This window comes from Rhodnius prolixus, unplaced genomic scaffold (assembly GCF_049639745.1).
Source record: "Rhodnius prolixus isolate KJV_2025 unplaced genomic scaffold, Rpr scaffold_15, whole genome shotgun sequence".
Lineage (NCBI taxonomy): Eukaryota > Metazoa > Arthropoda > Insecta > Hemiptera > Reduviidae > Rhodnius > Rhodnius prolixus.
In genome coordinates, this window is record NW_027411605.1 from 5,172,419 (window position 1) to 5,196,761 (window position 24,343).

At 36.3% G+C, this 24,343-nt stretch overlaps 1 protein-coding gene across 2 annotated transcripts in view; it reads right to left on the reverse strand.

Annotated features, from left to right (window-relative positions):
• Nucleotides 1-24,343, reverse strand: part of LOC141454851 (calpain-11-like) — a 150,408-nt gene that overhangs the window by 32,185 nt on the left and 93,880 nt on the right. Inside the window, exons 1-2 of one of the 2 annotated variants that reach the window (XM_074129489.1) lie at nucleotides 22,733-22,882; nucleotides 4,830-4,908 (exon numbers count right to left, since the gene is read on the reverse strand). In XM_074129489.1, the coding sequence (XP_073985590.1) occupies nucleotides 4,830-4,908; nucleotides 22,733-22,805 (152 nt within the window). In that variant the 5' untranslated portion in view covers nucleotides 22,806-22,882. Of the gene's footprint in view, nucleotides 1-4,829; nucleotides 4,909-22,732; nucleotides 22,883-24,343 lie in introns of those variants that run through there. The other variant, XM_074129488.1, reaches the window with a different exon arrangement.

Sequence of the window (24,343 nt, forward strand, 5' to 3'; positions counted from 1 at the left end):
TAGCGATGTTTCTTTTAATCTTCTGTCTGCCTCTTCCGCTCTCCCGCACCACCCCTGAGAGCTTTCTACATGGCCAGAAATTTAACACCTAGCCTTAGCTATGTTATTCTATTTATTACAGAAATTAATATAGCCATGGTAAAGTTGTTACAGGCTAGCAATGGTTTGCCCAGCTGTTAATTTAGCAAATGCGACCACTATAACCACAATCTGCGTCTTTTTAGCGTCTTCATGAAGACGAACATACTTACAAACTACATGAGAAATTTTATTTTAATTAATTTTAGTTTTTGAAAAAGAAATATCGCCGATTCAGTGAAGATTTCCGATTTTTAATTGTTACCGGAAATTACACTCGAAAATTTTATTACGTGAATTGCAGGAAGAGGAAGTCACGTGACTGTTCGCGTCATATTTTTTTGTTTTCTCTCTTGAAAAAAAAAGATTTCAAATAAAATTGATCATTTTCTCAGTGTTAGAAGAAAAAATATCATTACGCCACTCTCTTTGGCACAAATAGAAAACCGGAAACATTCAGTTAAGTGAGACTTCCATCTGATCGAGTGATTTGATCCTAAAGCTCAGTTTGAGATGCTGGAGTTCAAGTTTCACACTTATGGTGATTTAATCCTTCAACCCTTTTGCTCCAAACTCATTAAAACTGTCCGGTAGGTCAGTTGCATATAAGGGTTGATCGTCAAAAACTGCACGAAAAAGCGTAACGTTGAAAAACACCCAACTTTGACAATTTTTTCTCTTTTTCTATAAAAGATAAAATTCCCAAATTTTCTTTAAAATATAGGGCAAATTCTCCTTTATAACTGTAATTTTTTTGCAACAACCCAGATCTAATAGGTTTCGAGAAAAAAGTTGCTGAAAATGAGCAAAAACGGCATTTTCAGAAAATGTTCTTGTTCTTGTTGTTGTTGTTACCTTTTTTGTAAACAACGTAGTGCCTAGATTTTAGATTTTGGAAAGACGGGGCGGGACCCTATCCCCACGGCACCGCAGCCACACGAGGCTTATTGTGCCTTCCCCTTAAACCTAGTAGGTGAAACCTCCCCTCCTAAGAAGGTCGAGAGCTTTCCCTACTAGTTCCTTCTGCGCTGTTATCTCCTTTGGCCTCAAGGTTCCAAAGATGTCATAGCGCAGTCTCTCAATTGCAACGCAATCGAACAACAGGTGAGAGGCCGTTTCCTCCTCTTCCTGGCACAATCTGCACAAAGGTTCCGAGCTAATAAGCCCTATCTTGTGCAGGTGCTTTCTGAACCTTCCGTGCCCCGTGAGTAGGCCTGTAATCAGAGTAATCTGATTCCTGCCTAAACCTAGAGTCACTTTAGTTCTTTGTTTGCACAACAAGGGCATAACCCTCTTGCTGTGTTTGACCCCTGGAAGCATCACCCAGTACTTTTCGTGTTCTCTCGAGATCCAGTCTCTGAGAGCCTCACGAACTGCACCCCTAGTGATCCCCAGGACTGGTTCCGGACCAGTGAAGGGAGTATTAGCTCCATTCCTGGCCAACTGATCAGCTATTTCGTTCCCCTTGATCCCCACATGGCCCGGCACCCATTCCAATCGGAGTTTGTTGTGCCGAGCCAGTTGATCTAGGGCCTTTTTACATTCCCAGACCAGGGAAGAGGTAATTCTGAAGGAAGAAAGAGCCTTCAGTGCCGCTTGACTGTCCGAAAAAATGCAAATTTCCCTATTTCTAAGATCCATTCGCAGATTTTCCCCAGCGCAAGCTCTAACGTAGTGCCTAAACGCGTGAACCGATTTTCATGAATGAGGTGTCATTCGATTCGGAATTTTATGTTGATGTGCCTTTTGGGGGGGGGTCTCGACGCTGTACATCGAATGGGAGAGGAGTTAGCCCCATGTATGTGAGACCAAATTTATTATTACTTTTGCTCCAAACTCATACTAAGAGAGATTGTCCACAAGAAAGACGGATGTCCCAAATAGATGGCTCCAGGATTCCTGGAACTATTGCAGTCAGGGAACTCTATTCAACATTCTTGCGTATCGATATCAAATATCGATATGAAAGCATGGAAATTTTTTTTTTAATCAATTCCAATTAAAATCATAGATTCAGCTAAATACGTAAAACATTTTAATAATACCCCTTAAACCAGAAATTCCCTTCAAAGATTCAGGTGGCCGCAAGTGCTTTCTTAGAAATATCTTCACGTGGACATTGATTACATTAATAATATTGTATCTTGAATTACTGGAACGAGGAATATATGTATATGTGGACGCACTGCTGCCATTAAATACGATAATTTCTTTGTTTTGTTTTCCCCCTTCTCTCCTTGCAGGTTAGGGGATTGGTAGACCTGTGTAACCTCTATTAACTTGGCTTGGGTGTGTTTTTCTCTAAGTTACTCTTCTAGCTTATAATACCTTTCTTCACCAAGTAATAACCTCTGCTGAGGATCACGTCTTTCCTTATATGTTATAGGAGATGAGAAAGGGTGCAACACTTTGGTACGGGGCCAGTAATGAGGGTAATGAATGTTATTGTCTGGGGGTCTAGCGCTCTGGGTGCGCCCTGCATCCAAGGAAGGTTTCATCGTAGTAACCAATGTACTAAACAGGAAGAGTGACCACTTGTAGGGTTCCTTTAGACTACCGCAGATAACGCTAGAGTATCGGTATGGATCATCATTGCCTGCTTAGCTCAACTTGATTAAGTCAATCGTAACTAAGTCCCACTTTTTTTTTTGAAGTTCTCGTGAGCTATTAGTCCTCTCTATTTCAGAGCTTACAGTTCTTTTCTTAAATCTGGTAGGCAATAAATAGAACCTGTAGTTCGCATTAGTGGAACTTCAGAATTGTCATTTAAGCCCTTTATAGTTTATCAGATTACAGTGCAACACATTTATCCCTCCGAAAATATCAGTTAGCTTTAAGGGCAAACTTTCCAAAAAAATGAATTCATTAGTTCCTTTCTAATTCCTTCGGAAGTTATGTTTGAAAATCTTTTAAAGACTTTTACTGGCCAGTTAAAGTTCAAAAGCTCATGTTCGCTTTTTTAAGGTTACTTCTTCTTGAAGGTAAAATTTGGCTTTTGGTAGTTTTCTTTTCAGATATTTTTTGGCCCATTCGCTCTTGATGAGCTTGATTCTTGGTCGTTGCTGAGGCGGTTAGCTAGGCACGGCAGCCGTTCTTGCTGTGGAAACGTTTTTTTTTTTTAAGGATCTGCTTTGGCTTATCCTTAGATCAACAAATTTTCCAATATTCTCAGACGGACCTGAGGCCAATTACTACCATAATCCTTTTCTTCATCAACATTAGATCCACATATACTCCTTTTTTGTATAGTTCTACAGCTGTTATCAATGATTTTAAAGCTGTAAGGTTCTTCTGGTAAGAAGACCGTTATCTAGAACTTAAAGCTTGGTGAAGATATCTACTTTTTTTTTTAATTAAGTTGGGAAATATTTGAAAAACCGCTTTTGATATTATCTTTCACCTTTTTGGATTTTTCACGATCAGCACAATGTCTAAACGCAAGAAAATGATTGCTGCACTTAAAGAAATTGAAGTGATACAGTCTTCTTAACGTAAGAAACAGCAAAAATTACGAAAATTTGAATTTTCCAAACATTTTACGAGGCCTTTTATAAGTTTACAAGTTAAAGGTAAAAATAACCTTACTTTCTGCACAAAAAAGTAAGGTTAAAGGTAAAAATAACCTTACTTTCTGCACAAAAAAGTAAGGTTAAAGGTAAAAATAACCTTACTTTCTGCACAAAAAAAGTAAGGTTAAAGGTAAAAATAACCTTACTTTCTGCACAAAAAAGTAAGGTTAAAGGTAAAATAACCTTACTTTCTGCACAAAAAAGTAAGGTTAAAGTAAAATAACCTTACTATCTGTACAAAAAAGTAAGGTTAAAGGTAAAATAACCTTACTTTCTGTACAAAAAAGTAAGGTTAAAGGTAAAAATAACCTTACTTTCTGCACAAAAAAGTAAGGTTAAAGGTAAAATAACCCTACTTTCTGCACAAAAAAAAGAAGTAAAGAAACTGACAAATAAACCCAAGAGAGGTTACGGATATTAATGAAAGCAATTAGTTCAAAATGGCCAGTTACAATGCACCGTTTATTACTGTTCTTAATTCATTATTAATCAAATTAATTATTGGTTTTAAGATTTTACAGTTAGAGCGCCTAGTTTTATTTTAATTTATTTATTTAGCGTATCTTTTCTTTTCCTTTTTTAAGCGGAAATAATGATTACTTTCTATTACGTCACGAAAGAGGAATTATCATAATCGAAATGTTTGATTTTCGGTTTCCTCTGAAAAATAAACGTTTTGGAGTTCTCTGATATCCAAATGTTAGTAGTTTACATGAACGTGGAGCTCTACAGTTCTAAACTTAATATTTCGTTCGTTCAGGGAAATGACAGGAAGTAGTGGTGAAAAATTCCTAAACAGGAAAATGTACTTTGCTAAAAGAATTTTCCACTTTGAAGAGAAGTCACCCAAGATTTTCTGATATTTGGGCGATCTAGTAAAAATACATAGATTTAGAATTTTTCTTAAGGAAGTTCAAAGGGTACTGGTTTCCTGATTGTCAGAGTTTAAAGAACGTGTGGGTAACAGAAGCAGGAAAATTGTCTTTAAGAGGATGTTTAGTCGTGTTAGAAGTCGGACAATTGTCTTTAAGAGGGTGTTTTCAGTCCGTGTTAGAAGCTAGAAAATTGTCTTTAAGAGGTTAAATTTATTCGTTAATGAGTTCGCAGCGAATTGCCTCATCGACAGATCAATGAACTCTAATGAAATGATGGTAATATAATAATATATTATATTGGACTCACCTAGACAGTGTTGACTGTTTGTCTTCATGTCGATGGGCGACCCCGTTCGTCCATTTTCTAGCTTTACCATTTACTGCATCTACAAATCACAACAAAAGAAAATAAAGATTAGTAATTAGATTTTTCAAATCTGAAATAAAACAATCAATAGAAAATAAATGTGATGAGTTTTTCTACTTCCGTTTTCACCATATATTGTTCATACTACCAAGACCGGAAGTATTTTACAAGTTTTATTTGGGGGAGGGGGGAATTATTTTCTAATCAATGAAATGGAAATGGAAGAGATTGGCCGTATATTTACGGAAATTATTGGGAAGTCTTTAGGCATCAAAAGAGCTATTTCCGGTTGTTCATGGTATTGAAAATGTTCATGCAACAAATAAAAAAGGGGGGGAAAAAATAAAAATAAAATAAATAAGTCGTTGAATTGTGAGACTAGATATTGTTCGATCATAGGGGCAATAGTTTCTTTCTTAAGAACGGCAACACTTAACCATCTCGCTAAACAACCTCTTTACAAGAAGAAGAACTGCTGCAATAAAGAAAGGATAGAGGAGGGGAAGGCAAAAGCACAAAGTTCAATCCAAAGTTGTGCTTTTTCTTCTTCTTGTTCTTTGTTAACACATTCAAAGAAGAGGAAACCTCATCTTAACGGCATCCTGACCAGATAGGAAAGACGTACGGCCGAGAGACTTGAATAATGAACGAAACAAACGGTACGCAATAGGTTGAGAGGCGCGTAATCGATATATTGTAACAACTATTTGTGTATATATATATATATATACATATATATAACGGAAGCTGTAGAGATTTATCCAAGCGTGAAGTATGTATCACTTTAATAGCCACTTTCACGCTAGTTCTCATTCAAGCGTATACAGCGGAGTCCGAGATGAAGAAGAATGTATATATACAGCAAAACCTGTACATGTTTTATAACCTTCCCTATCACGGCCATTGTGATTGTTATCATAACTTTTAGATATGCAACTATTCATATACTTATATATATTATTTATAGTTTGTTTTTTTTTCTAAAACTTATTGCAAAATGCACTTCGTTTTTTTTGTACACACATCTACGAGGTCTGTAAATTAAGTAATGAGACTGATTTTTTTAAAAAAATTTTATTCAAAAAGAATTACAATTCGTATATTGTCACCTTCAAAATAACTTCCTTCTGAAGCCACACAGCGCTGGAGACGTTTCTTCCACTCCTCATAGTAGTGCTCGAACTCCGATACTGGAATAGCCTTCAGCTGGTCGGTTACAGCCGTTTGATTGTTTTCGACTGTCCCAAAATCAGTTCCCTTGAGGTGATTTTTTCAACTTCGGGAAGAGAAAAAAGTCACAAGGACTCAAGTCAGGCGAATATGGAGACTGAGAAGCCACAGGAATGTTTTTACTGGCCAAAAACTCTGGTTTATTAAAATTGCTGTGTGACAAGGAGCATTAACATGATGCAACACCCACTTGTTCTTGATGTTTGGTCTCACATGAATGACCCTTCTTCAGAAGTTTTTCAAGAACCTCCCTCGGTAAAAGTGTTGATTGACCCGTTTGACCTTGAGGTAGAAACTCTTTGTGAACGATTCCGTGGATATCGAAAAAACAAATCAACATGCATTTGGACTTCGACTTCGCCATCCTTGCTTTTTTTTGGGGGGGGGGGGCCTTGGAGAGGTTGAAGTGTGCCACTCCATGCTCTGGCGCTTGGTTTCTGGGTCAAACTCAAACACCCAAGACTAGAGTCCTTGTGACTTTTTTCTCTTCCCGAAGTTGAAAAATCACCTCAAGGGAACTCATTTTGGGATGCAGTCGGAAAACATTCAAGCGGCTGTAACCGACCAGCTGAAGGCTATTCCAGTATCGGGAGTTCGAGCACTGCTATGAGGAGTGGAAGAAACGTCTCCAGCGTTGTGTGGCTTCAGAAGGAAGTTATTTTGAAGGGGACAATATAGAATTCTTTTTGAATAAATTTTTTTTAAAAAAATCAGTCTCATTACTTAATTTGTACAGACCTCGTATATATCGGATTATAAAAATTTCTATCCCTAATTCCGAAAGGAAGAGCAATAGTGCACCGGAAGTGAGCCATTACAGAAAGGGTTTTCACGCATTTCCTGTAATTTTCTAAGAAGTTGCCGAAAGCTATTTTAATTAGCACGTGGTCAACACGTGTGTTAGCCTATCAGTTTGGTTAGAATTCTCTCAGAGAATATGGTGTGGTTCTAGAGGGGTTGTGACGTCACCTTTCCTTCAACAGTTTACTACTGTGAACAAACACAATACTGAAATCAGCCACCAATTTTAGTATGAATTCCAAGTTCAGCGAAAACTTTATTACGGTAAATTGTGATAAGAGGAAGTTATGTGAGTGGTAACACTAGATAACCTTAAAATATAATTTCTCTAAAACAGTTACAGAGAAATATTAACAACACTTTATAATTGCATCAATAAGTATTATACAATAATTATTACAGTCGATCTGATTTTTGAACCTGATAATGTTAAACCTAACCTTTAATAAATAACCTGTATACATCGCCAATAGTTCAGCTGTATAATAAAGTAGCTCGTGATAATAATAAAAATATTCACGTATACTTAGAATGTATAATACTACTACTGTGTCTAGATTTTTTTATAATAATATGTATACAAAAACATACATATATACACACACAAAATTATGGCTGCAATAAAATAAGATTTGAAATCTAGATAGCATGAGCTTCTGCTTTATAACCTCTCTTTTTCTTTGTAACCTCTTAGATTATAACCATCTTCTTTATGATATCTTCTTCCTTACCTGGTTAACTGGATCTACATCTTTCTTAATAATATGTAAAATAGATGTCGCTACAAGTACATTCGTTATTAAGGTAAAAATTATATTTATTTATTTTTTAATCCAATTTACCATGCAAGTACAATATTTATATGGGGGTAGAGCGCGCTGCTTGTCGCGTAAAATTTGAGTTCAAGGTGGTTTAAATTGGGTTTATTGTCATTTGGATTTCTGAGTAACCGAGCGGTTATAGCCTAGACCCGCAAAGCTAAGATGTATTGCGGTACTAGTCTATATTCCCAATGGTTAATATGAAAAATGTATGTTAGGCGGTTGTAGGCTAGACCCGCAAAACTAAGATGTATTATTCCGGTACTAGTCTATATTCCCAATGGTTAATATGAGAAGTTTATAGTAAAGTATGTTAGGCGGTTATAGGCTAGACCCGCAAAGCTAAGATGTAATGCGGTACTAGTCTATATTCCCAATGGTTAATATGAGAAGTTTATAGTAAAGTATGTTAGGCGGTTATAGACTAGACCCGCAAAGCTAAGATGTATTGCGGTACTAGTCTATATTCCCAATGGTTAATATGAGAAGTTTATAGTAAAGTATGTTAGGCGGTTATACGTTAGACCCGCAAAGCTAAGATGTATTGCGGTACTAGTCTATATTCCCAATGGTTAATAAAAGAGAATTTACAGTAAAGGATACGAAGGCTAGTCGCCTTCGTCCACGACACCTAATTTGGTAGTTGGACGTAAAGCCCGCCTGAAAAAATAGGCAATTTTTACTTTATCTTCTTATTCACCGGAAATACATGAGTGTATTCGCAGCTCAGCATTATATTCCATGAAGAATCGTTCAGTTCCGGATCTTTAGCACCGGAACAAGATTTCTGTCATTTTACTTAAATTGTGCCGCGCTTTAGCCATGTAAAAGTAGAGAGGTTAAGTACATTGCTTAAAAGTTCGCATTAGAAAGAGCATCCCTTTATCGGAAATGTGAAGCTTTTTTGACTCTTCCGTATTTAAGTCTAAAGAAAATCTCGTGTAGTAAAAAGTAAAGTAATCGCCCTAATTTTTCAGGCGTGGCTTAACGTCCAACTACCAATAAGGTGTCGTGGAAGCTCATACTTTACTGTAAACAATTTTTTTCTAACAAATAAAAAGTAGTCATAGGCGGGATTCGATCTGGGAATCTTCAACATACGAAGCCACTCTCTTGACCACTAGACCAACAACCGCCCTCGTGTACTGGTCGTGTAAGAAGTCATGTAAGGTTATTTTTGTTTAAATTATAACCCTAGTGTAATTATAACTGACAACGCAATAGCAATAAATGATAAAACATTTCATTGCCAACGTTTAACGATAAAATGCATTTAAAAAAACAATAAAACAATACTTTACAAAAAAAAAAGACCTTCAATTTTGACAACTTTAACGAAGAAATGTAGTACAAGGTTAATTTTCCTAAGCGATAACACTAGAAGCATTTACCTTTCAGCGATAATAACGAACTAAAAAAAATATTTCTATTACTTTAAATATTTAAGAAGTTCATTCTTTGAGAAAATTTACAGAAAAGATGGAAAGCAGCAGGGTTTTCTTGATTCTTAAAATTATGGGTTTTGGTATTTCAAGATCAAAATAAGATTACCAATTTTTGGGTAACTAGCCAGCAGTGAGAGAGTCTGGGACAAGGCTCAGACTTCACCGTACTTTTGCAGGGAAGTCTTCCCGTATCAATCTTGGAAGTTGGACAGATACAACAAGCGGGAAGTGTGGGAGAATCTTGCTTAATTTAAGATTCAAGTAATCACTTCAGTAGGTAGACATACTAACACTGGATTCCAGCCAGGGATATCTGTAACCCAATTTTCTTTGGGAATTCTGCGGTATCTCAGATTGATCCTGAGGACGTTGAAACGGGAGAATGTACTCACCATTTACTGTTTCGGACAGGGAAGACTCCATTCCCAAGTCGAAGCTCTCGGATACCACCCAACCGGGAGAATTAAATCCAAGGGAATCCCCAAAACAGAGGCATTTCCGGCAAATTCAGTTCCTTGCATCTGTTTGATCAAAATAGGCTGCGAATGTTGTGAAAACCGGAAGTTACTCTAAAAAAACGTTTTTACTTTTTTTTTAATTATTACTTTTCCCATCGATACCTAGTTCTAAACTACCAATGATATGAGATTATCGATCGAGATTCTAATTAAAAGATTATAATATTTTTAACTGAACGGAGGCGGCTATTTGTAAAAGTTATCAAACACTTTCATCTCTAGAACTTTCTAATAATTGGAAATACAATTTGTAAAATTATTAGTAAGAGAGATAGCCTAAACTTCTGGTTCTGCCAATCGATATTAATCGAACTAAATACAGACATTTGAAATTTACGGTATGCGCATTTCCTTCAAATTTCAAACCGCAATATCTCGCCTTACAATGATAGGAAATCAATGAAATTATATCCAACGAAACAGAACGTTTTACTCTACAATTGAGGGAAATCTCGGCCCAGTAGCTACAATAATAGCGGAAATACTGACATTTGAATTTTGAAAATTTTGGTCAAGTTCAATTCTTTCAATTTTCAGTAAAGTTTGGTGTTGACTTTAGTAGTTTGTTTAGTTAGGATGGGATACCCGGTAAGACATCAACAATATAGTAGGAAATTATTAACAGAATTATCTATGCGCTGTAAGAGAACGCCAACGTGACTAAGTAATGTTCTCCAAGATTAATACGCTCATCTGTAATATGAGCTTTAAAAGTAACGATTTCATCCTAAACGTGGAGCTTAAAAAATGGGAAAGTTAAGTCACGATGGCATTGAGATATGAGGTCACTGAGTGGCCGGCCGGTGGTTCGGCTAAGTTTAAGTAATATAAAGTTCTTTTCTTTTATGTATGCTTACTTTAATGGCGCCACACGTAAAATTTACTTACAAAATATATAATACTATAAACACAAAGAAAAATAACAAAAAATAAATAAATATAATTCAAGATGATAGTGAAATATAAATAAGTTTGGGAATTAAGCGGGCAAACTGTTGCCAAATCTAGAAAGAAACACGTATCACGTAGTGGAGTATCAGCGATGCAGATCACGGACGTGACCATCCTTAAGAGGGAGGCGAGTGACCATATCCTGTGGACCGGATGGCCGTACTATTCGCTTTATTCTCGTCCATTTTGTGTTTGGCTACTATAATGGTAATTGGTAAACATTAGTTTCGGTGCGTCAGTGCGTAGAAGTTCGTATCCAGTGCTGAAAATGGTGGTAAAACTGCAGCGCACCAGGTTCTTCTGTAAATTTAGCTGCGGCGATGTTGCGCATGCGTGAATAAAAAATCCTCCAATGACTTCCTCTTTGCAGTTAATTTAATTAAATCTACTCAGTGAAATGGGACATCCGGTTTGGCAAATCCAAACAGGGAGAACGGCACTTGTTTAGATTTTTAGAGAAATTAGTACTCTGACTGAGATATAAATAGTATTCCCCTCCTCCATTCCTGAATAAATCTCGAGATTCGGCGTTCTCTGGTTTTGAAGATATACCGGAAAACGCTCGATCCTAATGCCATCTGTTTTACAGGATATTTTTTTTTTTTTAAATGTTTAATGTTAAGTTACACCAGCACTAGATACGCTATTAGTGACAATGACAATAATTGACACCACTACAAACTCACTACTTTTCTTTCTCACCCTCCTCTCTCAAACACTCTCTCTCATTAACCCAATGCAAGGTCAGCGTGTTACTGCAAACATGAACACATGCATTGCAAACAATGAAAAAAAAAAAATATAAATCTGTACCTCGGAGGGAAAAGGCACCACGTCACAAAAAGTAAATTTTACAGGGGAGCCAAATGAAGATATTATTCCAAATTCATTTTTTGTTCCACTTTTCCGGTTGTACTCTTTCCTGTACTTCTCACCATAATTATTACAGTTGGTATGGCCACTTAACCTCCCATATTTTAAGATATTTTATTTTGATCTCCATTGTGAAAAAAATTTATGTCCATGTAGTGCCTTTTACCCTTAAGCAATGAAGTATCATGGTGCTTTTTAAAAATACATAAATCGCTTAATAGTAAACATAGGACATAGTGCTTTACACCTGTAGAAAGAGCAACAAAAAATTTGTAAAATGATGCCAAAATCTGAAAAATCGAAAAAAATGGACATGGTGCCTTTTCCCTCCGAGGTACAGATATATAAATGCAAATCATTATAAAGTAATTTAATGTGCAGCAATTTCAAGGAAAAGTAACCCTTATTACGGATGCTCACGGACATGGAAATCGATATCACTTCCGGTGCAAAACTCAAAATAATTCAATTAACAATCGGAAGTAATAACTTGAATATAGCAATAAAATCTTAAATAATTTTAACAATTTAACTGAAATTTAACAATAAAATATTATAACCAAAATTAATAAAGGCAAAATTGTAAACCTTAATTCTCAGAACTATTCTAAATTGTGTCTTTCTCAGTTAGTTTTATTTAACGATAAATCTAATAATAAACTAAAGTATAATTGGTATTCGCAACTGTCAAATTTATTGCTGAATGTAAATCTAGAAAATGTAAACGACTTGGTATCCTTTATAAAAGATAAGTCCCATGTTCGCACGCTGTTAGAGAAGTATAAAGAAAGTTTAATTTCCATGGATTATGACAAAATGATAAATTCTAGTTTTCTTACTTTTACCAAAAACTCTTATCTTAATAAACAAATAATACAACCATATCTTAATGACAAATTATCATTTCATATTATTAAATTATTCTTTCAATTCAGAATGTCAGGACCTTATGTACTGAAGTTTACTGTCAAAAATATTATATATACAATAGATTCAAATAAATTTTGTATGGTTTGTAATGGAGGTCAGCGTGAAAATATCGCTCATTTGTTTTTAGAATGTCCTGCATATAGCATTTATAGGCAAAGTTTAAACCTTGATAACAACAATTTAGCGAGAGAAATGGAAATATTAGCGAATGATTATTCTCAATCAAACATTCACTACGTGTACAAATATGTTAAAAATATACTAATGTTACGGTCATTTCTGTTGAATGAGTAAAGTTTGAATTTAGTTGTATGTTAGATTCTTATTATTTCGTTTGTATTTTTTGTACCAAGTTGTATTCATTGTTGTTAGGGATAAAACCAACTCCTTTTGTTACAGGTTTATAACCTATAAAACAAATAAAAAATATAATAATAATAATAATAATAAAGGCAATTAAATAGACGCTCAGAGATTCGTCTTCATTGAACTTAAGGACCCAAAATTTTCAAATTATTCTGGTGGTCCCCTGAATTTTTCTCAGCCCCCCTCCCATTAGGATACACACAGTGGGTTAAGGGAACTTGTCTAAAATACAGTGTTGCAAATTTCCACCATCATTATTAAAACTGTCCGGTAGGACAGTTGTATAAGGGTTGACCATCAAAAACTGCACGAAAAAGCGTAACGTTGAAAAACACCCAACTTTGACAATTTTTTTCTCTTTTTCTATAAAAGATAAAATTCCCAAATTTTCTTTAAAATATAGGGCAAACCCTCCTTTATAACTGTAATTTTTTTTGCAACAACCCAGATCTAATAGATTTCGAGAAAAAAGTTGCCGAAAATGAGCAAAAACGGCTTTTTCAAAAAATGTTCTTGTTCTTGTTCTTCTTCTTCTTCTTATTGTTACCTTTTTTGTAAACTGCGTAGCGCTTAAACGCGTGAACCGATTTTCATGAATGAGGTGTCATTCGATTCGGAATTTTATGTAGATGTGCCTTTTGGGGGTCTCGACGCTGTACATCGAATGGGAGAGGAGTTAGCCCCCTTTATGTAAGGCCCCCTCCAAAATTATTATTACTAATTACTCTGTAAATCTTAGTCCGATTTTGATAAAATTTGGTAGGATGATAGGGTTAGGGCTCCCCTACGTAACATAAAAGCGGCGATCTGCTCTTACACTTGTTAAGGGGAAGTATAGCAATCGTTGCAAATTATCGACACGTGAACCGATTTTCATGAATGAAGTGTCATTCGAATCGAAATTTTGTACAGATTTGCACTTTAAAAGTCTCGACGCTGTGCCTCATAAGGAGGGGAGTTTGCCCCACCCAAATAAGGCCCTTTCTAAAACTATTATTACCAATATTTCTATAACGCTTAGTCCGATTTTGATAAAATTCAGCTCGAATAAGTGGTTAAAGCTCCTCTACGTGGCTGTGAAGTGCTAGCATGCTCTTGCACCTACTAAGAGGAAGTACTGCAATCGTTTAAATGATCAATGAGTGAACCGATTTAAATCAATGAATTGTCGTTCGATTAAGAAATCTTTGCCTCTTTGCCTTTTAGGGAGAAGTACTGCAATGGTAGTTTATTTTTCTTACTCCTCTTAAAAGGAAGTACTGAAATCGCAGTTTAATTTTGCTATTTACGTACAAATACCTTCCTATGTTATTCAAAACGCTTTTTCAAAAAAATTGTTATTGAGGATGGTTTAGGAGACCGCATCTATAATCATTCTTTGAAATTAAAATAATACTGTTGCCAAATTTGCAACAGCTTCCACAAAGAAAAAAAAAACAAGCGGAAGTTTGACGACACAATTCTAGTTTCTTTGTCATGCATTCTTTGTTGTTGTCAGTTTGTTGTGAGTGATGTAAACCATGATATTTGTCATGCTAATTGACTTGGCCATTAAATTTGTCTCATCCTAGAAAAATCTAGTTCATTATATTCGGTTATTTTTTTTTTAATAGAAAAAAAATGTATTCTACAGATATTACGTAACGAAATTATATAATATATGCGAAATAATCGCCCCAAAAAAACATGAAATTTATTTACTTATATAGCACTTCCGCCCGAACAATTTTCTTAAAATACGGAATTTTACACATTTTTTTTTTTTTTTTTTTAAGTGCATCAACAGCAGAGGTTATTGGCGCTCGGAGCTTTTTTCAGTGCACTGCCGGCCTCCGGACAGTGTTCTCTCGTTACAGACAACACTGTCCATCGTAAGAAGCTCCTAGGAAGAGGAAATCTAAGGCTGGAACCATAGTGGAGCGGCGAGCAAAGCGGCGAAATCAAACACAAGTAAACAAATGGGACCGCGCATAGTGGCGAGCAAAGCGAAGATAGAGCAACGCTATCTATAGAGAGTGGAGCGAAGCGTTATGACATGTTTGATTTCTTCGCTCTAATCGCGCTCAATTTGTAAAGGTTATTTCTCAAAGGTTATGCATAGTGATACATTTATTGGTTTAGTTTGTTTGAAGAAACCTCTGTGGGGCCATAGTATTTGTGAAGCTACAATAGTTTTTAATAATTAATAGTTTAAATTATTTAACAATTAGTAGTTAATGGAGAATTCAGGTAATTTTTGCTACATTTAATTTGGTTCTCAATCCCTTAATGCTAACTTTCATCTAAATACTAGGCAAAATTAAATTACATTTTCACGTCCTACTACTTCTGATCAGAACGAATTCTCCAATCCTTCTTCTGTAGCGTCGTACTACTCGTTTTTCAGATGAACAACATTAATTTACGACAAATCATGGTGTAGGGATTTAATAAAATTATTGTGTTTTTTTAATTGACTAATTTCTTTTTATCTGCATATATTTCTATTTTATTTTTATTTATTTTGATTTTCTTATCTTAAAGTAACTGCTAGGATTAATGGGGTTACACAGATTTGTATTTAGTAAATAACCTACATAGTTAATTTTTCTATATTGTGCCTAACTCATGTTATGAGCTGTATTACTCAAAAACAATAAAATTTGATTTTGATTAATGGGGTTACACTGGGCTAGTATGTAATCAAATGTTGATATAGACATTCGAAAATACGCATGAAACTTGCCAGGATGCTCCCGAAGTTGTTGGTACAAGTGATGAAATTCACCAAGTTCATTTCTAAACTTATTTATGTCATGTACACTGCAGCTCCTACTACTAAGCTGCTGCAAATACCAAAGTTTCAACGAAGAATTTTCATATAAAAATATTTCCTCCATCTTGTTTTGTCAAAAGGAGAACGCGACTAAGCTCGTCACTATGTACATGCGAATCTTTGCTCGCTGCTCGTCGCTCTCTTTGATCTGAAGTAGCTATCATCGCCGCTTTGCCCGCCGCTCCACTATGTTTCCAGCCTAAGGGTCAGCAGCTGGATTCGAACCCGGGACCTACGCGTGGGAATCGAGTACGCTAACCACATAGCTAATCCCTCCCCTCTTACACAAAGTTAATTCCCAGATTCATATTAAGGGCCGCGCAATTACCACATTGTAAACAACCTAATATTCCCTTTTCTCCCTAAAGTGACGTAAAAAACTGATTGTTTTGGGGGGGGAAATGATTTTTTTTTTTTATCTCTATGCAAAAGCAATAAGTACTAGACCAAGTTGGAGAAAATCGATTTTTTAAAAAGTAAAAAATCGATTTTTTAAAAAGTAATAAAAAAAAAATCGATTCAAGAAAATACGATAAACTTCCGGTTTATCTTTTTTTGAATGAAGGATATTGTGAACACCCCCACGCGTACTAATTTATAAATGCCACAATTTTCAAGGACTTAATGCAATTTTTTTTTTAAACACCCAACAATTAAGTTCATAATTAAGTAATACTTCGGGCCAAAACGACCACTAAATCGGCCTAAACAGTCCAGTTAAACAACCTACTTTAACTATTAACAAACTTTAAATATTGAATTCCTAAACAAATCAGCTGATCAAATTACATATGACTAGGGAACGGATTCGTATGTATTTACATATTTTTTTCTAGGCAATTTACAGACGTTTTTCAACTAGAAGTATTCATACTGACACTCTTTAAGCCGTTTGAGCCTACTTTTATTTCACATATTTCCACATATTTGGATGTTATCGCATATTTATACATATTTGATTAAAATAAATAAATATTTCTACATATTTAATCAAAATATGTACATATTTTTCATTTTGGGCATATTTTCATATTGGGAGGTGGTTGACAGGAACTGTGAACCACAGACTGTGAATCACAGTGGTTAAAAAAGTGTTCTTAAAAGCACCAAGTCGCATTAAAATGCTAAAAGATCTCTATCCAGACTTGTGCCTTCCACCAGAACCAATATTGACAAGATGGGGTACTTGGCTGGAAGCAGCTCAGTATTACTATAAAAACTACAATAAAATCAAGAATGTCTTTTCACATCTCGAAGACGAAGCAGTAGCGATAAATACAGCCAAGTCTTTATTCGAGAAACCTAATTGAAGGAACGACCTTGCATTCATTTCTGACAATTGCGTATTTATTGCACAAGCCATTACCCAACTTGAGTCCCAAAATGTTCGACTGACAGAAAACGTGTCCAACGTTAAAAAAGTCATCGAAAAGGTGGAAGGAATACCTGGGAGTAAGGGAGATCTGATCAGATCAAAACTGGTAGAAGTTCTGAGCAAGAACAAAGGGTGGGAGACCATCTGCCAGATTTCTGATATTATCAGTGGAACAGAAGTCACCTCAGAACATCGTGTACCCTGTAATAGTGTTTGAGGAGATGTTGGTTGTAGATGTTGATGGATAAATAACACTTTTAGTATCGGTATAAGACTTTGTATATTTATATGACTGACTGCCAAGGACTGTATACTTTACACTACAAGAACAGAACAGACTGACTGACGTGGCTAAACGATGTGTACAACTCAAGTGTAAGACTTTGAACAGAATATCAGAATCCTCGAATCACAGAATCTCCTTTACCAATGTAATAGTGTTTGAGGAGATGTTGGTTGTAGATGTTGATGGATAAATAACACTTTTAGTATCGGTATAAGACTTTGTATATTTATATGACTGACTGCCAAGGACTGTATACTTTACACTACAAGAACAGAACACACTGACTGACGTGGCTAAACGATGTGTACAACTCAAGTGTAAGACTTTGAACAGAATATCAGAATCCTCGAATCACAGAATCTCCTTTTTGACTTTCCTCTCGTTCTTATATACATTCGCCGAGCCTCCCTTCTCTGTGTGCCGAGGGGGCTGTCTCTTTCTCTCTGGCTAGAGTGGGTGAGTGGTGGGGTTTCACTACCCCTACGCTAGAGTGGATGAGTGGTGGGGTTTCACTACCCTTACATACCCTTTACAACCAACGAGATAACTTCTTTCAGCAAGGCACCTATAACATCTGTAGATGTTGAACGATCTTTTAGTCGTTACAAGTCCATCTTACGCCCAGATCGTCGTCACTTTACGTTCCAACATTTGAAATTTCATGTGGTTGCAAACAATTTCGAAGAGTGAAGTTTTCAAAATTGAAAATTTAACACATCTTTTTATAAATAGTAAAAATGTTCTTTGTTGTATAAATAATTATAACTTCCCCCCCCCAAAAAAAAATTCCATTTTCATAAAAAAAATGTCCATTTTACTTAAATATTCCAGAAAATATTTTAAGAAAATCACATATTTTCCACATAATTGACGAAAATAAATGCATATTTTAATTAAATATTTGGCATTTTTAAATACATAAAAATCCGTTCCTTAGTTATGACTAAATTGAACAAGTAACAGCTGATCCCCTTTTCAAAATAAATAATAATAAATTACGTAAAATCTGGTTTTGTAAATATACATATGTATAAATTATAAAACAATAACAACTATATAGTTTAGTTGTATGATTCATTCGGCGAGTGTTGTTATTACTGTTTGTATACATGTGTGTGTGTCTCTCAAAAAGAAGTCAGTGTTACCTCTCGACGGAGGTTGCATAATCTAAACACCACTTGCCGTTTCAAGAAATAACACACAACAAAGATCTACCATGAACAGATGCTATTGTTTTCATAATATATATGTACACATTCATTTCGCTGTGTTTGTAGTTGTAGTAAGTTAGGTGTCCTTCAATTTGTTTGCTATGGAACTACAATTAAAACATATGTTTTTTGTTGTTTTCTTAAAAAAGGTTTTTAACGTGCATTACATTATATTTGAAGATTCGCCATGTTTTTTTTGTTATTTAATTTTCGTTTTTCATATGTTTATTTTTAAATCAAGGATTTCCTTGATAATTTAATTTTTCTTTTGTTGCAAAAATTTTCCTTATACCTAAGTACTACGAGAGCGTTTAATTTTCTGTATCGAGGAAACGCTGTACATGTGTTACCGAGTATTTAGGAAATGGGTTGTATTTGTGCCAAACTACGGAAGCTCACGTTTAATACTTTTTCTGCGTACCACCTAGGGGGACTTGATAGCAAAGGAAATACGTCACTACCGGAAGTACAGCTTTCCTTTCTCTCTCTCTCTTCCGCATTTTTTTAAAACTTGGCACCTTCATTGCACGCGTAGAGATGTTTAGTTTTTGCCCGGAAAAATTCGACTGGAGGTACTTCTTGCAAGTGAAATTAAAAAAAAGTCAGGCAAAAAAAAAAAAATATATATTATAGAAGGATCCCATTTGGATAACATCCTGTTTAGAGCCCGCACAGACGACTTAAACAAACGGAAGTTAACAGGCGCTATCGACTACTTAAAAGACTACTAGAAACTAGACCAACGATCTAGTACAGGGGTCCCCCAAACTTTTTACACAGTGGGCCAGAGTTCACTGTCCCTCAGACCGTTGGAGGGCCGGACTATAAAACAAAACTATTTTAAAGTAAAAAAACAAAACGGGAACAAATAGAATATTTCAAATAAAGAACAAGTTTTAGATCAACAAACTGCCCAGTATTTCTGTGGGATCTATGGACCTGCTTTTGGCTAATGAGATGGTCAATGTCCAGTTTAGTTATAGTGCTTTGCCTTTCTTCCTACCGAAGCCGTGACGCGTGCGTATCATGTCACCGGAAGTAGTACTGTACATGGAGCGTCGCCGCGACATACTACCAATGAAAGAGATGCCCCCTCCGGAAGTGTGGCGGGGGCGGGATAAGTGGCTTCAAGGGGCCGCATGTGGCCCGCGGGCCGTAGTTTGGGGGGACCCCTGATCTAATCATTCGACTGATTTACGGTTCCATGCTAGAACCCACCTGGAGGTACAGGTATTGAACTGTTCAACTTTGGGGAAACGCACTAAATCTTCAACGAATTCAATCGCTTCAGTCTAAAATTCTCCTCACTAACGTTAACGGCTCCAATTTACATTTTTCAGATCTAACCATCCACCGCAGACCTGGAAATTCCGTTTGTTTGTAGGTCCAGGTTGCCTTGAACTCGCTGAAAAAAAGTTTTCATCAGAACTTCATCACTCTTATTCCAATTTCCTCTTGTCTGCGCCATTTATCATCTCCATCATCTTCCAGATCGTCCTGCTAGAGATGATTAAAATCAGCCTGTGGCCTCGCGATTTTCTCTCTCTATTCTGAAGAGAGTAGCTAATCCCTGGAGACGATTTAGGGAGTGTTATCACTACAGTGACTTCTCCCACCCAAATTTGTTTAAACCAAATCTGTTGTTTAAATAAACTCTCTTCAATGAATATTTCCTTAGCTTAGGATTCCCTGACATTAAACTGTAATTAGAAGGGAATCCCTGGCTTTAATACTTAGAGAGGCTTAAGGGATCTCTCCTGTGGATCATATGATTAGAGAGAAGCTATGAATGGGGTACACTGAACAAGGCACACACCACGGCTGAATGAGATCGACCTCCACGAGATAATAAAAATTAGACTCACGTAAAAAAACTGAAGAAATGTTAAGTGCATTTATCTTTTTTTTATAACAGAGTTGTTTGGACATCTCATTAAAAAACACTCTTGAGGGTGGAAACTTCAACGAACTTAATCACGGGGAGATGGAATACTTTGGATCACAAAAACACAACTCTGACAGATGGGATAGACTAAGAGGAGCTCACGTGCGTGTCTGGTGGAAGTGGAAAAAAAGCAAAAGAAAAAGAGTTGTACGTAAAAGGAGAAGAAGAAGAAGAAGAAGAAGAAGAAGAAGAAGAAGACCGATGTAAGACATGTGATGCTTTAGTCACGATTATAACCAGTAAGAGAACCTTAACCCGCAACATGGATCAACAAGGAATCCTGGGCATCCTGATGATCCCTAAAGAAGTGGATGAGTCTGTTAGAAGTTGCGTCCCTACTTTTTTTCTCTGGTTAGGCTGGAGCCCACCCAATTGGTGTCTCTCAAATTAGTATCCATGGAAACTTCCCAGCATAACGGACAATTTCATTTATCTTTTATCTAAATTTTTAGAGAAATTATGGTCATCACGCTGAATTTAGGATTTCGTGCTTGCACCGGATGTTGGTCCTGCCATCTCCTCGCTTCTCAACTGAACTTCCTTCAACCTAGAGAGTGCCAGCGCCGGCTGGAATCTATCACCACGCCCAAACGTTGAGCTAGCTCGGTGTTACAACATAAATTATACTAAAACTATCCGGTAGGACAGTTGTATAAAGGGTTGATTGTCAAAAACTGCACGAAAAAGCGTAAGAGTACTTCCTGTGGACGGAAGTAGAAGAAAGCTAATTTACGCATACGAACTTTTTCAGATCATTGCAATTTCCGATACTTTTTTGTTGTTGTTGTATGCCAAATTGAATCCTGGTTAATGGAGTCTGGACAATTTTAGGGATTAAATTGAACCGAGCATAAGAAGGACTGAACAGAGAACGAGCGGGAGATGTGCTAAAGGTATATAACCGGGAGTGTTCACACTGTATTACCGCTGAACAGACGAACATACGGACCTCTAAGTATGTACCAAGTCGCTGGATCATCTCCCCTTGGTAGTAACTCTACCATATTCTTTCTCTTTAAATTATATATATATATATATAAAGCATGTACATTATATAAAAGTTCAAGGTAACATGAATTAATGTTGTAAGGAAATAATCTTTATGTTATTAATTTGTCTACACACAGGACTTCTTCCACTACTTCGTCTTCAGCGCATGATGTTGGAGGTTCTGTTCTGTGTAGCCAGGAGATCACAGCATGCAGCATCACGTAGATCATCTCAAGCGCACTTCACGTCTCTCTTCTGATCTGGCTTTACCTTTTTGACGGCTATTTACGCCTTAGTATTCCCTCCCAACACCAATAATCATTCTAAGAAGTACTTTGATTTAATTTCTTCTTTACAATAGACGAAATCTTTAAAAAAATTCTTTAAATTTTGATTGATTTATTTTTATAAAGTCATAATTTAAAAAAAAAAAAAATTTGAAACTATGACGTGACTTCCTCTTAACTTAATTGAAGCAATTAAGTTTTTTTGAAATCCAGAAATTAGTCTCAAATATAGTCATTCTAAGAACGAGAACGACTTTAGAAGTAGGAGATCACAGGTTCAAATCCTGCGTATAATCTTCTTTTTTTTTTTTTTAATAATTATTTTGTAGTCGAGCAACAATAACTTTTATAGCTGCAATCCTGATAGCTACTATACCAAAGATTATGTGCAATTTTTATCGATTTTTTCCACTTGTTTGTGTTTTACTGAACCCCTTCATTTAACTGTTTAATTCACCGAGCTTTTTGCTTTTTTGTGACGTCATCAAGTGGTATGCAGTTGTTGGTAAAGATACTGGCTGTAGAACCGACAATTCTTAGTATAATAATTCATGAAAATCGATTAACGCGTTTAGGAGTTGCGCTAAAAAAAAAAAGATAAAAAGAACAAGAACAATTTTTTAAAAAAAAAATGCCAATTTTTGGCAACCATACAATTTATCTTTATCGATAATTATCGATTTATCTTTTTTTTTTTGGGGGGGGGGAGAAAACAGAGGAAAAACTTATCAAAGTTGGTAGTTTTTCACAATATTATGCTTTTTCGTGCTTTTATTTTTGACGATCAACCATTTAACCACTGTCCTACCGGAAAACCAGTGACCTCATTCAAGAATCTAAGGAACCTCCAACCATGAAAAGAGGAGCTATCTAGAGCAGCTAGACCAAGGACTTCCACTGCAAAATGGGCTAGAAGATTCTACTTGGCTAACTTACTCGTGTACGGCTTACTCCTACATATAAACGAATACTAAGTTGTAATAAGGAACATTTACTTACTAGAAGAGCGGAAACAGCAGGTAGTAGTGTGTTCAGAAGGGCAGGCTAGATATACTAAAGAATAGCTGGGCATTGAGCTACAAACTGACAGACACCCACTCTCTTAAACAGTTCATCAACTATAACTGAACCCACCTTTGAGATTTAATTGTTCAGTACAGAAGGAGGCTTTGTTTAAGGTAGACTGCTAAAAAGAAGAAAATAAAAAAAAGGAATGTTCCATCTTGGTGTTGGTGGTGGTGGGGGGAGTCCAAAGCTCCTGATAAGGAGCTCCTGTCACCAGTATTGGGCAGTGTGATGACGTAAGGAAGATGACAAGGTGTGAATAATGATATATAGCTCCTAACATGACTGAACACGCACTTCCTGTGGCGGATCCTATCAGTCTGTACGCTTGGGACCGCCAGCTTTGCAAAGTTTCAAGCTTTTTTTCTTTTCAGCTTTATCATTTATTGCTTTATCCTGATTTTATCTTGTTCAACAACACTGTCTTGCCTTTCCAGGCTTAACCACTTTTCATATACATTGAATGAATTCATCTAAGCCTAATGAACAGAAGCTGAAAAGAATCAACCCCCAAGATCCCTGAGGAGTGCCTAGTCTATTCCCAACAGGATATACCTCCTTTCAAACGAGCTCTGATCACATTAGAGAAAACAGTTCATGGGAGGTAGAGAGGAAGAATAACAAGAGGCGCTCGGTTACATTAAACAAAAAAACTAACAAACTTTTAGCCGTGATTAGCGTTTTACTTCCGGTGTGCCTATTCACATGTACTAATTTCTCTCGGTAGGTTACATTGTCTTTAACGGAAAGAATTAGTGGAAAAGAAATGTAACCTTTTAAACATATGTAAGGAGGTTGAAACGAAGAAATAATTGAAAACTAGAGCATGCGCACAATTAAGGTTAAAAGATAATTAAAGCAGATAGTCTCTAATTGAGAATCTTCTTTTCCTTTTATTTTGTATTCTTTAAAAACTCTATTAAAAGAAAATAGAAAACCTTGGCGCTCCTCTCAAAAACTTGGAAATTGATATTTTTTAAAAATTTTCTCCAGGAAAACTTCTCTTACCTGGAAAACATCTGGTGTGAAACTTTCACGATTTCCTCATACTGCTTTAGAGCCTTAATCACAAATTAGGAGTCTCCCCTTTTCCTAAAGAGGCGCCTAAATCCTAGAGGAAGGGACGCCTAAATCCTTGAAGAAGGAATGCCTAGATCCTAGAAGAAGAGACGCCTAGATCCTACAAGAAGAGACGCCCAGATCCCAGAAGAAGGGACGCATAGATCGTAGAGGAAGAGACGCCCAAATCCTACAAGAAGAGACGCCTAGATACTAGAAGAAAAAGAGACGCCTAGATCCTACAAGAAGAGGCGCCCAGATCCTAGAAGAAGGGACGCCTAGATCGTAGAGGAATAGACGCCTAGATCCTAGAAGAAGAAACGCCTAGATCCTAGAAAGTAGAGACGCCTAGATCAGGGGTCCCCCAAACTCCGGCCCGCAGGCCACATGCGGCCACCTGTGGACATTTATCCGGCCCCCGCCGCACTTCCAGAAGGGGCATCTCTTTCATTGGTGGTCAGTGAGAGGAGCACTGTATGTGGCGGC